Raw genomic sequence first — 15,126 nt, forward strand, 5'->3', positions numbered from 1 at the left:
GAGAAATGACAGTAAAGAAATCTTACAAGATGCTGTTTGTTATTTTCAGTACACTCAGGCACACATACATGTATATGTGCTCACACGCACACACACGCTTTTTTAGTATTTCATTGGTTTCAAAACTCTTCCACAAAGAACTCAGGAAATTTAGCATCTCCTTTTGACTGTCTTTAATGTATTTGTGAGTGTGGACATTAATTATCATAAAAAGGATAAGTGCATGTTTTCTTCATTCCATTAATCTCTTAATCTCAAATTCAGTCAAAAATGAGATTCTCATAACCAGTACAAACATTCAAATTTGGGTCAGCTGCATCAATTTCATTTGGGAGGGGTGGTGTTAATCCAGAAGTAGGGAAGCACAGTCAAAATCAGAATGCATCCCAGTGTTTTGAGAAGAATGGTTGCACTTACCTTTTCTGTGCTAGATATTTGTAACAGAGATTGCTTTCTGCATCTGTCACATCCATATTAGTTCTTTGACTTGCTGGACAAGACAGATGGGAGAGACTTCATCATGGCATGATAGCTGTCGCTTTGAATCACTTATAGGTGTTAATAATGACCTTTCCTGCTAGGGCAAGATAAATTAGACAGACAAGAGATCTTTATAGCAATTTGAAATGTCCACCTACCAGGATGATCTTGGTGTGCGTGTGTCTGAATTTTAGGTGATTTTTATAGAACCTCATAATTCCTAAGTTTGATGTGGGTGGTCAGGGAGGGGAGAGGGTTGTGAAGCACTAAAACTCCAGGACACTTCTTTTTTTTTTTTTTCTTTTTTTTTCTTTTTTTTTTTTTTGCCTTACACATCTTAATTATGTCTAGAATAACCCACCACGTTTGCAAACTGGCCATTTTAGAACATGAGCTGTTTGAACAGCTTTCAACAGCTGCTCAAAAAAGAGGTAGAAATTTATGCAAAAACATTAATTGAGAAACCCTGAACTCCCCACATGTTGATTTTATGTCTCCCTCGGGCAGACGTTAATCTCTTCTTACTTCTCTGTAAAATGCAGCCCAGGGCAAAGCTGAGTTCTAAATATCCTTTAGCAGAATACCTTCACAAAGTTTAGTCCTAAATACATTGAAATATTGTTTGTGCTCTTAGGTTTTGGGAGATCAACTCTTCAGATATACTCTAAGGAAAATCACTTTTGTTTGTCATGCATTTCTTCATGGTGTTTAACTTCTAGTGCTGTATCCTTGTTATTCTATAAAAGCAGATGTTTCACAAGCTTAAAGAAAAGCTTTAATATTGTGATTCTGGTGTCTAGCTAGATACCTGCAGGCTAGGATCAAGATATGTTCATTGATGCAAACACTTTATGAACATCCATCTAGCTGCCTTGTGCAATGTTTAACGTGAAGCAAATCTTTGGTTTTAAAAGTCAAACAGCATATGCCACTAAGAACTTACCTCAAAATTCTAGAAAAGCTAAAAATCACATTTCTTTTTCATTGAACTTTTCTTCCCCTATCTATTACGTATTGAGAAGGTAGGGTATTTTACTCCAAATCTCGATTTCCTAAAGCTTCCTATCAAAAAAACACTTTACCAGGAAAACAAAAACCAAAAACCCTGTTTTGCAGTAATTGGTCTGTAATAAATGCCAATATGGATTCTCATATTCTGGTATAAGAACACCTTTTTCTAATTTAATCTCTTTTGGATATCCATCATTAGCTACAAAGGATAATAAAAAATTTAAGAAATAATGAACACTGAAGTGAGGCTACAGTTCTTGAAATGGAGAACATACATCAGTGAAAATGATGAAGAAAATGTAGTGTCTGGCCTGTATCCTTTTTTGTTCGCTACTCATAGAATAGAATAAGAATTAGGTACTTGTAAAAGCAAATAATAAAACAAAGTAACATTGATTTCCTCTTCTGTCCTATAAAATTATTGATCTGTTTTTAACCTAATTGGCACTTGTGAAAATAAATGGAAAAAAAGAGTAGGCTATTTATGGGGTTCAAGTATTTGTTCTCAGTAAGAGAGTCCTAGGCCTACTCGTTCAGGACTGTGTTGGCTGTCCTAACAAGCTAAAGATCTGTGTGCTGTAGCATACTGTATTTGCTTTGTTCTCCTTCTCTTTAATCTCATGTATCTAATTATTCTTGTAATTCGGAGAAATAACAGTGCTAAAGATGCCTTAATGTATTGATATATGACAATTGAGTACACACTGCTAAAAAAGTAGGTTTTCAGTAAAAGTCTTATCTAACATAAAAATGAACAGCTAATTACAGGAAAGAGATAATAAAAGAGGTTTTCCAGTTAAACCCACCAGAGTTTGTGTGAAGCAAAGGAACATTATTTCTCCTATATCTTGCCTAGGAGGCCAGCTGACATATTGATTAATACAATGTTTGCATGACACACAAACATTTTTAATCAGTTACACTTTTCTGTACTATAGAATTTACTATATAGAATCCAAAGACTGTCTGTTTCCTCAGTTTTGATCCTCAGATATTTTGTTTGTGGAAAAATTTACAGATGGGTGGGCCCCTAATTCACATGCATAAGTATTTGCAGGTTTGAGGAATGAATTAAATTTAGGTCTAAACTTCCCACACTTTTTTTTAGGCAAAGCAACACTAAAGGTATTACACATAAATTCAGTTGACAGTATTCGTATTGGCTTTCAACAAGCTTTGGCTCATTCTCCAAGCTGTATAGTTTGGATGTTGAGCTTGATGCTTGAAGGTACATCAGGTGAAATTTTATTGCCATCAAAAGAGTTGTCCTGAAGCCTAAAGCTCTGTGAGAATCATCAGAATCAGGATAGTTAATTACAAATCAGAAACACGGATAACAAGGCTTACAGTTGTTTAAAAGAAAAACCAAAAACTGGATAAAACTGCATGCTTTTCCTTGGTATTTGATATAATGTATTTCATAAATATTAAAAAAAAGATAAATTTAAACTTTTTAAAAATCAAGATACAAGTGTTTACACACTTATAGCTCAACCTTTGTCTTTTGGGGCTATCACGTAATCCATAGCGGACATCTTTGTAAACTGCCCTCCTGATAGGGCTGCTGAAGATTGCTCTCCCGTGTTTGCGCCTGCGATGTGATAGCTCCTGTGGGTATCGGGGCGGATGATTCCACATCTGTTTGCCAGTACCCAAAGAGGAAGATTGTGTGTTAAAACCTGTTTAAAGCGCTATTGCAAAAATAGCCTTATCTAGCTCGCTTGGATTTTAAAGCTGGATATTTCTGTGCTCCTTCGTGATAAGAGTTGGACCATCCCTCCAGTAGAAATTGTGTTGTGGAAGAATTGCGTGTGTATGTTCTTTTGCATGCCATATCAGCGTGCATATGTGAAAAAGGAACAGAGAAAAAGAGAAGTAGATTCCAATTTCATCACACAGCTCTTGTGTCTGTTCACAGCAGTTAGCCAGGTATATTGTTTTAGCATGGCTAAAGCTACAGCTCTTAGCAAGGTGATTTTACATATTACCTCTTTGTGCTAATTTAATGCTGTTGTTTTCTCTGTCTACTCTTGTAACAAAACAGAAGTACTCTGCTGTCTCTCTCTGCAACATATCTACAGAGGTCCTGAAAGTCATCAATGCCACTGAAGAACTGATAGCAGAATCCACTGGTCCCTGTGATTTCCCAGCTGACATTCAGGACAGAGGAAGAGGGACGTTCCCACTGGGGACAGACCCTATCAGACTCGATGAGCAGCTCACCACACTGGAAGAAAATGTAAGAACATGAATCAGTATGTGAAAGTGTCATGTGTGTGAGCGAGTGTACCTATGTGTGTGTGCCAGCTGGAAAGGGAAAGCGCGTAGGCAGCATCAGTGGATGTTCAGAAATAATTTTTGGTTATTAAACAAATACACAAACAGAACAAAAAAAGCCTATTTCAAAGGGGTACTCAGCTGTGTTGTTGGGTTTTTTTTTAATGTGTGCTTTAAAATATTTGAGGGAAGGGGAGAGTTGGATGTGTTGGGTTTTACAACTGACTTTAAAATGCCTACCTCAAAAGTTAACTCTTAAGCCCTCCGAACCTCTGTGGCTGCGCCATACCTTGCTGAAACCACGTCTCCAAGTCCCAGCACAGCCTCATTATTGTAAGGACAGGTAGGGGAAAGCATGTCCCTGGTCACACAGAGAAAAAGTGGAAGAGCTCTTCCTCTGCCCACACTTGCCCAGCACACTGCACTGAGCACCCAGGGAGCCGGAGCTGCCCGCTGCACTGTTAAAAAGAGCGGGCTGGAGAAGCCGATTTAAACAAACATTTCTGTTTGTCCGTGTCCGAATCACCCATCCTTTTTCATGAGTACCTGTCATCTGCAAGGAAAAGTGTAATGCTGAATCATAAAGGGAAGTCACTACTCTTTGGAACTTCTTATGCAGCCACTTAATGGAGTTGGTACACTTGTAACTTTCGATTTTCTCTTCTTCCTACGTTTAACTGATTACATTTCAGTGATTTTTCCCTTCATTAGGAGCTCTAAAGATCTCATAGGAATCTGGGTTGCCCCATTATAACATCCTGATCAATTCAAGAAAATAGATCCTGGTTTTCTTTAGCCCTGCAGAATTTTCAGACAGAATCTCTTCTTGGGGGATAAAATCAGTTTTCTTCACAGAAACGCACTTCCACAACAGCCCCAGGCCAGGGACTGAGAGGGAGATAATCCATGGCAATAACAGCCAGTCCTGGCACTGGGCCTGTCCTGCTCCAGAGCCCTTCCACCAGTCCCACAACTCCACAGTCCCTCTCACCACACCTTTTCTGATCTCAAATCTCCCAGCACTGCTGTGGTTTGGAGGTTCCTAGGCTAGATCCTATCCTTCCTAACATCATCTGCACCACAACCTTTTCCATCTCAGAGCTTTCCCCTGCACACACCAACAGGATGCCCTCCAACCCACCCCAGAGCACCTTCGCTCCTCCCCAACCAGCTCCCAGTCATAACCTGACCTCCAAACCTCTCCTTCCCATCTCTGCTCAGCCTTCCCAGGCATCCTGCTGTGCCATCTGAGGTGCTCCTGCTCCTCCTCGATCCCACACACTGTCCTGGTTGTGGGCATCTCCTGCCCTCCATCATGGGGCACCACAGCCACGTGAGCCTGCCCTGCCTCGGAGCTCTCCATATGGTGGCTGTGCTCCCAGCTCCTCTCTGGGAGGGGAACTCAAAGCAAAATAGGCTTGGGAGTCCTCCCCAGTGCGGCTGGGAGTGCAGGACAGGAGGATGTGTCCAGGAGATGCTGGTCCTGTGGCAGCTCAGATATGGCCCTCTGCAGAATGGTAAAGGCTTCCCATAGCAGTTGCTGCTCTAGTGCCCGGAGAAGGGTATGACTTGAGCTTGTGGCAAGCAAAGTGCCTTCCTCATGCCACCTACCGTGATATCCATTTCAATCTTACACAACAGATGCACCCCCACAACAACTTCTAGTTGAGTTTGATTAATATTTTTCAGAATAATAGAAATAGGTGGGTGGAGATTTTCTCCCCCACGACATACTGAAGCATCCTAGCTCCACACACCACAGAATGCATTTGTCAGGAGAGTGGATACAGAACGAAACTCCAAGTTCAGGCTGGACCACATCTTTAGAAAAACTAAGTTCCTCAGGAGGACAGAGAGCAATTTGGGGAGAGTTCCTCCCGCATTTTTTCTGTGGAGAACTGTGTTGTAAACTATCTGAGGTGTGTTTTTTTCCCCAGTTACACTCCAACAATCTCTCCCATCCTTGTGGAGCTTTGGCATCTGTGGTGCCGTGGCCCCGTGTCATTCATTCGGGCCAAGCATTTCTCACTGAGCAGAGGCTGGGCACTGAGGCAGAGCATTTCATGCTGTAGTGTTGCTCTCCTTGCAGCATACCCCTGGTTTAGCTTCTCTCAATTCCCTGCATAATTCAGAAGTTATTCAGCCTTACTGTGTCCACACGCTACATCTTTCTCTGCCCCACACAGGATTTGAAGTAGATGGCAAAACTTGACAGTTTCCGGATTTCACCACCACACTCCATAGCAGAGTTAAAGAGCCTTTAGAAATCCAGGAATCCATAACTTTCTCAGTGCAGCTGGGGGCATATCTGCATGCAGCACATCCTCTTTGCAGCAAGTCTTGGAAGAGGGTCTGGCTATATATACATGCTTTGTTCATTTTTGCTTTCTGTAGCATTTTGGGGACAGTGCATGCATCAGTGGGGAGAATGTAGGGCCACCTGCACCAGCACAAGGTTGGGTAGGTTTTAGTGGAAGCTGTGCAGACCTAAATGGTAGTAAAATAAGTCCCCACAATCTGAATGTCAATGGATGCATAAGGGCATAATATAGTGGACACCTGCAAGTACCCCATTGCTGTTTTGAAGCACAACAATTGTTCAGGTAAAGAGAATATTCTTTAGAAAAATCTTTTATTTAGATCTAGCTGGAAAATGTTCAATAAAATTAAAATTTAAAAAAGGTAGGGGCTGATTGAGTGACAAAAACATTGATGACCTTCCCTTCCCATGTTTTTCTATCAGTCCTATTTTCTTTAGATTTTTTTTCCCCTCTTGAAAAGTACAACTTCTTATGCAGATGCATTTAAATGCATCTTTAAGTTTCTAAAGATGTTTCTGTTCATAATGTTCCTTTTTCGTCTTTCTCTGAGCTTTTAGACGTGACAGGGAAATCAAAAAAATCACCTTTTAATCTGAAGTGGCTTTGGTATGTTGCACCACAAAGATGTATAATTTAAATGAATGGAAAGAATAATTAAAACCCACAAAAGCAGCAGCATTTCTATTTAAATCAGCATGTTAACTTTATGGTCTACCTGTGTCTCCAAGTACTTCAGCAAAGATGTTAAATGAGATCACGTATTTGTTCTAGGTACATTTTTCAAAGATTTCATGCCTGCAGTTAGACTGTGGTCTTACAAGATGCAGTTCATAGAAGATGTAGTGAATTTGTTTCTTAGCAAAGTCACATACATGAAAAAAAGTATATACATTTATGCTTTGAAACAATTGATACAAAGGGAAAAAAACTATTGCAAGCAATTAAGAAACAATAATAAAATAAAAAATAATGAAAAGTAAACACTCATTTAAATATTAATCTAGTCATTCTCCACCACTTTTGATCCATAAAGTCACAGCATGACCAGAAATTACTTGAATACCTGTTATGTCAAAGGACTGCATGATCTAGGAATTGTGGGCATATATAATGACCTGAGTGGAAAACAGGTATGAAGTAAAGGTATTTGCTCAAGGATCTGGTTCAGATCCTGTTTGCTTGCCCCTCAAACCATGAAGTCAGATGCAGAATATGTGTAATTCATGCTAATTTCGTAGCACAACAGTCTTTACTGTTATTAGAGTGAGTGAGGCTGCCAGTGGGGCAAATCAGAATATATATTTCATTTCCACTGTGTTGTTACCAGCCTCATGGAAACAGTCTCTTGGCTATCTAGTAAATAGGCAGAAGGTGCAGTATTTTTGCATGGGTCTGCACAATTTTAAGCACAGATGTCAAAAGCTGATGCTTGAAAATTACCCTTTTCTATAAACCAGAGACCTCCATCCAGCCATGTACCTTAGATTTCTTTGTGAAATAGAAGAAACATAAAACACGGTGTATCATGAATTATTGCTCCGAGGAGCTGAATGGGAAATGAAACCTTTACCTGCAGTTATCAGAGGTATCATAGCTCAGTCAAAATATTAAAAGTTGTTTGTTTTTAGGGAAGATCTCTAAATGATAAAGTCTGTTATTCTCTCTTATGTGGCACAGATAAGTCTATTGACCCTCCACAGATTCACTCCAAAGGGCCGGGAGATGGGAAGGTTTTGGCTGCTGTATATTTGGGTGAGAGCAGAACAGGATGGAAAACTGTGTTGTACATGTAAGCACAGTTACTCCATAAGAAGTTAATAACCATATGCTGCTGAACAGTTATTCTTACAGAGTTTTGATTGCCAGAAGGCATTAGCTGTGTTTCAGTAAACACAGTTTCATATGAGGTGTGATCTGTTGGCTTCCCCTTGTAGACTTCAGGGTTTTTGTTATGCAATTGAATATCAAAAATAAACAGGCAAACTTTTCAGTTGTTTTTTTTTTTTGCTGGCGAATCTGGAACAAATCTGTTTTGGAATACCATTGTAGCACCTACGAAATTTGGAGTTCAGCCACCTCACGCCTCCCTTCTCTTTGTGGATGTGTGTTTTCAGATTATTCCCCCATGACTTTCCTCTGCCAGGTAAGTCTCCCTGTAGTGGGTTAGCAAGGAGGGAAGCTCAAAGGCATTGTGGAAGATGCAGTCTGCTCAGACCTCCGTGCCCACAAAACGGAAATCACTGACACCTCTCCCTGCCTTGGCCATGCAGGTGTACTTGACAGCCAGCACGGTGTACGGGCTGGAGGGGCAGCTGACCAACCTGGAGGATGCGGCACGCAAGATCAACAGTGTTACTGCAGAATCTGAGCTGGCCGATCTGGAGGATCAGGTGGCCACAGCAGCCGCCCAGGTTCATCACGCAGAGCTTCAGGTGAGAACAGCAGCTCCTCCCTACCTGCAGGTTTCACGCTGCCTTGCCTAGCGCTCACCTTTTGTCCACACACACTTACTTTTGATATTCTTTTGTACCGCAGTGGACTGATGATCCAAGGATGCTGACTGCATCACAGGAGCTGAGCAAAGCTTAACTGAGATGCGTAACTCAGCCCAGCCAGATGTACTGTATTTTTTTCTTCCCCCAGCTTGTTTCCAGACATGGGAGTGCAACAGCCTGTTACTGCAATACTAATACTGAACCCGCTCCTGGCTGCCAGGCAGCTCACATGGTGCACTCTGTGTCACATGCGTGGCTGTGGTCAGACTGCAAATACAGTTTTAGGCAGTTTATCTAATCAGCAGATTGTAAAGCACTGCCTAGAAGAAGCCAGTGTTGGTACCATTCTACTGAAAAAGGCCAAGGGCAGCCAGCTGCTGAGCCAAGCACAGAGCCTAGCACTTGCTAGCCTGCCTTGGGATTTAGCCGCACACATCCCAGCCAAAAGGCAATTGCTCTTGTGGGCTGCGACCTAGTGTCTCCTAGTGAGCTCCAGAAAGTCTGGGGCTCAGAAGAGCATCGTGATCTGGTGCTAAAAGCTGAACGAGGTAACGCTGCCAGACCTCAAGGGGATAACACTGCTAGCAGCTCCCTGCCAATGATTTCACTGACCAGCCTGTCCCAGGCGAGGCACTCTGACCTGCCTGTGCCAGGCTTTAATGGGAAGTACCTGGTTATTTTACTCAGCAGTAGCATGCTCAATTTAGGACTGAGCAAAGATCTGAGAGTCTGGCATCTCTCTGATGTCAGAAGTGCACTGCTGCACTAGATGGCAAACTGGCAGTGACGTTTTGTTGGCTTCAGTCATTATTTTACAGTAAATATGTTAATGGGGGTGAGACATGAGGAGGAGAGAGGCCTAAGCTATGCAAGGAGGATGACAAAGAGGCCAACTGAAGGCCTTCTGCAGAGTGAACAGCTTCAGGTGTCATCGTGAATCAGGAGTCGGGTTATATGTCTGACTTCTCTGACACATCTCTCTCTTTTGGCAACGTTTGCTTCCTCCAGTCTCAACATCAGCCTATTTTCCCCCCAGATATTTGCATTCTCGGACTTTTGTTTTTCCAAGCAATTTGTTTTCCATTGAGTGTTTTTATATAGCATGTACCTGTATTTATGCATGTTTGTGTTTAACATACATATACACTTAAATTATAAATATTTAAGACCAAATGTTTAGATTTTGTGACGGAGGATGTACTTTGTGTATGCATGAAATTAATTTTGAATTAGCAAATGTGTTCCACAAAGTCATTCTTTGAATGTAGCCTTTGAAAAACACAGCTTGAATGAACTTGGGATTATGCAGCTAAAGGTAACTGGGAGATGGCAGAGGGGGGTTTTCTCTCCTCCTTTCTTTTTTCCTCAAAAGGAGTAAAATGCCTCTTCCTTGGAATCACACGGTAGGTTGGATTGTTCCTTTACTCCATCTTTACTAACAAATTAAGCCCCTTTTAACATCAGGACTAAAGAATACAGGAAGGTGTCAGAATTGCTGAAGAAGTTAGCCATCTGTTTATATTTCTTTATTAAAGAGAATTTGACTGGGGGAGGGATATATTTCAGTAGTGGCATCCACAGTAATTTTAAAACTTCTTTTTCCCCTTCCCTATCTGTCTGTCTCTCTCTTTTATTTTCTTTGAAGATTTCAGATATTGAGAGCAGAATATCAGCTCTCACTGTTGCAGGCTTGAACGTGGCTCCATGTGTTCGCCTGACAAGGAAACGGGATCAAAAGCAAACAAACCAGGTGCCAGAACATTATGTAGTATTCAATAATACATTGGGGAAATCTTGCCTCTTACTCTGTAATGGAGTTGAGTAACGTATATGTGTTGTTTACAGATGCATACAATAGACACATCAAGACAGCAGAGGAGAAAACTTCCAGCTCCACCAGTAAAAGGTGCACTTAAATTGTTACGTATGTTAGAGACAGAGTCTCTCCTTCTAAGGTTCAATATAATGTACAGTTCAGCAAAGTGGGGGAAAGATTAAGTTATAAAATGAACAGAAAATATGTCCACCCTCCTCATTTCCCATTGTACTTGCATTACATAAAATACCCATTTGTCACATTAAAAAAGCATCACCACTTTCTCTTTCCGTGGAAGTTGTGACAGTGGCAAATTAATAGGAGCAGAAGCAGAAGGCTGGGAAAAGCAAATGAGAAATGCTGAATACTTGTCCTGCAGCAGGGACGCTGCTACTCTGGCATGCCTGGGGTTAGGCTGTCAGGCCCAAGCAGTCGCAGTGTTTAATTATGAAAAGCCAGTAGCCACCCTCCACAACCCACCATTGCTTTCTTAAAGCCTATGTCTGCTGATTTCAGTCCATATGATGTGGCTCAGTGATGTTCCTGGTATGTTAGGGTGTGGCTGTGAATTGGCTTTATAAAACAAAGTGCTTTTTTCTTTCATGTTTTCTCTTTTTTTTTTAACCCCACAGTGCATTATCTCTGACAATTCTAGGGCCTGCTTCACCTTGCATTGTTCTTGGTTTACTCTCTTGTAATTCCACTGATTGACATGGCCTCAAACTTTAATAAATTTGGAGTATCACAGCCTGCTGTTTTTCATTTAAATTAAATCCAGCTTTCCTCATACGTCTTAGGGGAAGGTTTATCTCTCTAGAAGCTGTGACTCTTCAGGAGTATTGTTACATCTGCTTCAATGTGTTATGTGAAAAATCTCCCTTTCTGTATTTTTCCCAGGTGAAAAAATAGATGGTTCTCCAGTTACCACTGTCAGAACGTTTAACAGAAACTTCATGCTTCAAGGATCTCTAACACAAAGAACTAAAGAGAGGAAAAGCACTGCCAAGGACTTAATGGTAAACTCATAACAAATGTTGTTAAAATTGCTGTTAAAAGCCGTAAATAGAGAGCGATATCTGTGTAGGCAGCTATATTTCAGCATCTTCACAAACCTTCTCTTAATAGTTGGAGGAAAAAGAATAGAAACCGCTGAGGCAGCTCTGAACAAACACGACCAGTGTCCTTGGAAGCTGTCTGACTATATGCCATAATATAGCAGCTGTGCAGTCCTGAATGTCAGCCTCTGTAAATGTATTCTGGCTGTCAGGTCTCCAGGAATGTGCTAGCCTTATTTAAAAAAAAAAAAAAAATAAATCAGCGGTCCCCTGCAATTCAGACTTCTGAACCAGACCCTCACAGAACCAGCTGCACACTGTAACTCAGCCAGTGAGAGTCACCTTGAATCTCCCTAATTTTTGAGAAATGTTCAAAGGTTACTGAAGTGGAGTTTAAGGGATAGATAGGCCATGCATTGGCTCTGCAGGGTTTGAGCAAATAGGCTTCACCATACAGCTGTCAGTCATATCTTCTAGAGCAGCTGTAGAAGGATAAGGAAAAAAGCTGACTCTCCTGAAGCAGTCTGCCACTAGATATGTGGAAAACAGGCAGGGACGTGAGAAGGGGAAGGACCTGGCTCCCTAGAAGCTTCAGCAAGCTTGTTCTGTGTTTTGCTCATGTTTTTTTCTTTCCTGTCCCTTTCTGTTCTAGGAACCTGCTGTAGGATCTGCTGTGATGTACTAAACTTACACTTCCCTACTGCCAATAACACACTGCCTAAGGCTGTACACTAGAGTGCCTTTACTTAACAGCCATTGTGTATGTCCAGCTGAAAATGGACCCTCAAGAACCCACAATGCCTCAGTTATAGGGCTTTGTTTGGATACCTCACTGAGAAAGCTGTCCAAGTCTTCAGCATTGTGGTCTGCTAAAGGAAACTCTGCCTTAAAGTTCTCACAAGACTCTAGAAAGGATGCTGAGTTTCAAAAGCAAGGCTCCACATTTTAAGATGCACTTTTTCTCCCCATTGATTGTACTAAAGTATGTCGTCTTTAAACCGCAGTATGTTTTTGTAGACTCAATCATAATTATAGGCCAATATTTCGTACAAAAAGAAAGAACAAAGCAGACCCGTGATCCATATTTGCTGGCCTCTTACTATTCACGTAGGCATCCATCTTGTCGAGCAATAACAACAACTCTGTGCAGTGTATGCTGCTTTTCAGCTGCGTGGTGGGAGTGGAGAATCAACGTACCTAGCTCTGCTCCCAGTGAGTCAGTGGAAATTTTGACAGGGTTTGTAGGAGGAGATGTGATGTGCAAAGACTTCTCCATTCACTGAGGGTACGTTTGGCAGAGTTAATGTTCTAGCTCCAGAGCTAGGTATTTTGCTCTTGGCAGCAGGGGAAACATGGATGTCATGTTGAACCGTGAATTGGTGGCAGCACATGTGGACCAGATGTCTGTTGAATTACAATCCTGGCGTCTGGAAATATCTGAACACTCCTGTGAAACCCACACCTTTGTATGTCTAGTTCTTCTTGGTAGCATTGTCTGCTTGGTGGTGTCCAACCATGCTGTAGTTCAGAATAAATTCTGACCAAATCTTTAAGATTGGAAACAGAAAGTAAAAGCATTGTGGATGAGATCTCTGCTGACTGGCTGGTGATAGTAGGGTGGCTGCAACCTGTAAGAGATGTCCTTCTGCAGTTTTCTGAGCAGGTGAAAAATATAGCCCAGACATCTCTTCCTTTACTAGTCTGTACCCAGCGTGGAATAGCTGGGGCCTGTCACTGGCGCCACGTGCACCCCACTACCGTTGGACCACTCTGAATTGGATTGTGAATAGTAAAATTTCTTCTTTCGTTTCTTGAGACCTTTGAAAGGTGAGCCAAACTGGAAGGCCCTCGAGCAGATGCCCAGGAGGGAAGATGCTGCTCACAGCGTGTGCCTCTCAGCCTTCTCAGGGAGGACCTTGCCAATTTGTGGTACCTTTTGCTCTGAAGAATACAAAGGAGGTAGTTAGAGGAGGGGATAAGCCAGTGAATCCCTTATCTTCCACACAAAGTGCAGAGCAGGTACCCAGATGCTGACTGGGTCGACGTGAAGCGTGCTGTGAAGGAGGGCATGGGCTGGCAAGTTCCCCCTCAGCATTAAGGAGCGGCGAGCTCTCCCGACACCAGCGGGTACCAGGGAGGGGCGAGAGCTGCTCCGCTCCCTGCGCTCCCAGCGAGTACCCACTAGCAGAGTGCCGCGTGTTACCTGCCGCGCGGCAGGAAAGCAGTCCCCTGGGACACCTGTGGTTGGGCAAATATGAGCAAAACTGGGCAAATTTCCTGGCTGATCTGAATTTAGGGGGGCAGGTGGGGAAGGTAAGCAACGGCTGGATGGGACGGTTGGAAAAACAGTGCCAGTTGCAAATCTTCCACCCACATTTGACATCGAGCTTGTCAGTAAACTGATGTCCAGCTGCATGTAAGGGACCCTCAGAATAAATACAACCATCTTCCCGCCTAGAATACATGAGCGTCGCTCCATCCCTTCAAGGAATTTCCATCTGCCCGAGATCTGACCCAATGTGTTTATTCTGCGTGAAATTATGCCTTCTTTTACTCTCACACAATACTAGTTCTCTGGAATTGGTTTGCACAGATGTGAGGGCAGAATTTGGCCCACTCTGTTTAATATATAAATATATATATAAAACAAATAGATTTTATTTATATATGCAGTCCATTAAAGGAGGTTAAACAGAGTAGGATGCCTAGTATTTTTTTGTTATCCGGTGTCCTCCCCCTTCCTTGACTGTTTTCGTGTATGTATACAATACATTCCCAGGTTCTGGTTTATGCAGGTATGCGTGTTACGAAATGTCATTAACGGTGGTTGGTCTACATATTCGTCTAATAAATAATAAATAATATTGTGTATGTAATATCAATACAGAAATGACTAATTTTAATAGAATAACTCTTTGGCTTTTGTTCTGTTAGTGTGATTTAAATAAGCCAACAAAGTTTGGAATAGGTTGTTTTCCTTAAGAGGCATGAAAAGCAACTATTATCGTGTTACAATGTTAAAATATTCAGTCTTTGACAGAAAAATGTGTACTGTGTAGGCATTGCAAAAAAAAAAAAAAAAGAAAAAGAAAAAAAAATCCCACCTGCTATAAGGCATTTGAATTTTTACAAATGTTTATTGTGCCAAATACGTGCAAAGATATAATTTACTGTTTTAAAAAAATCATAAAAGCATATGTTATAGCACACAAAGAATTATTTTGTCATCAAGTGATTTCAATCTTTAGTGTTAATATTTATATTTAGATTAATTTTTATAAATGAAAATATTTTAATGGGTAAAATGAAGACTATATGATCTATTTGATTAAGTCTGAGTGAATATTAAGCTTGCCTTGTTGTTGTTATCTGCATACTCACCGAGAATTATTGTCAAGAGAAATTATAAAAGAGTAAAAGCAATTTATGAAAAGAATGCCTTTTCAAGGACCTGATTCATAAAGAAAAACCAAAAGTTCTTCTCCGGTGTTTGGATTTATGTGCACTTCGGCCAGGGAGCGTGCAGAACGCGCTGCCGTGCACAGAGCTCAGGTGCTGCCGGTCCACAAATGCCCCGTCCCCCGATAAAGCCGGGAGGCTGGCAGCTCCGCAGAGCGGCCGCGGTTAGCCCAGGGGAGGAGTACGCGCTTCAGGCACTTGGTTCAGATTTT

The 15,126-nt window shown here is 41.6% G+C and overlaps 1 protein-coding gene across 1 annotated transcript in view; it reads left to right on the top strand.

Moving 5' to 3' along the window:
* MYRIP (myosin VIIA and Rab interacting protein) overlaps positions 1-14,826 on the top strand; it is a 238,475-nt gene extending 223,649 nt beyond the window's left edge. Inside the window, exons 12-17 of the mRNA XM_082310973.1 lie at positions 3,536-3,730; positions 8,360-8,521; positions 10,230-10,334; positions 10,430-10,490; positions 11,298-11,416; positions 12,108-14,826. Coding sequence (XP_082167099.1) covers positions 3,536-3,730; positions 8,360-8,521; positions 10,230-10,334; positions 10,430-10,490; positions 11,298-11,416; positions 12,108-12,140 — 675 coding nt within the window. The 3' untranslated portion in view covers positions 12,141-14,826. The remainder of the gene's footprint in view (positions 1-3,535; positions 3,731-8,359; positions 8,522-10,229; positions 10,335-10,429; positions 10,491-11,297; positions 11,417-12,107) is intronic.
* Positions 14,827-15,126: the final 300 nt, after the last annotated feature.

Source organism: Platalea leucorodia (genome assembly GCF_965183815.1).
Source record: "Platalea leucorodia genome assembly, chromosome: 1".
Classification (NCBI taxonomy): domain Eukaryota; kingdom Metazoa; phylum Chordata; class Aves; order Pelecaniformes; family Threskiornithidae; genus Platalea; species Platalea leucorodia.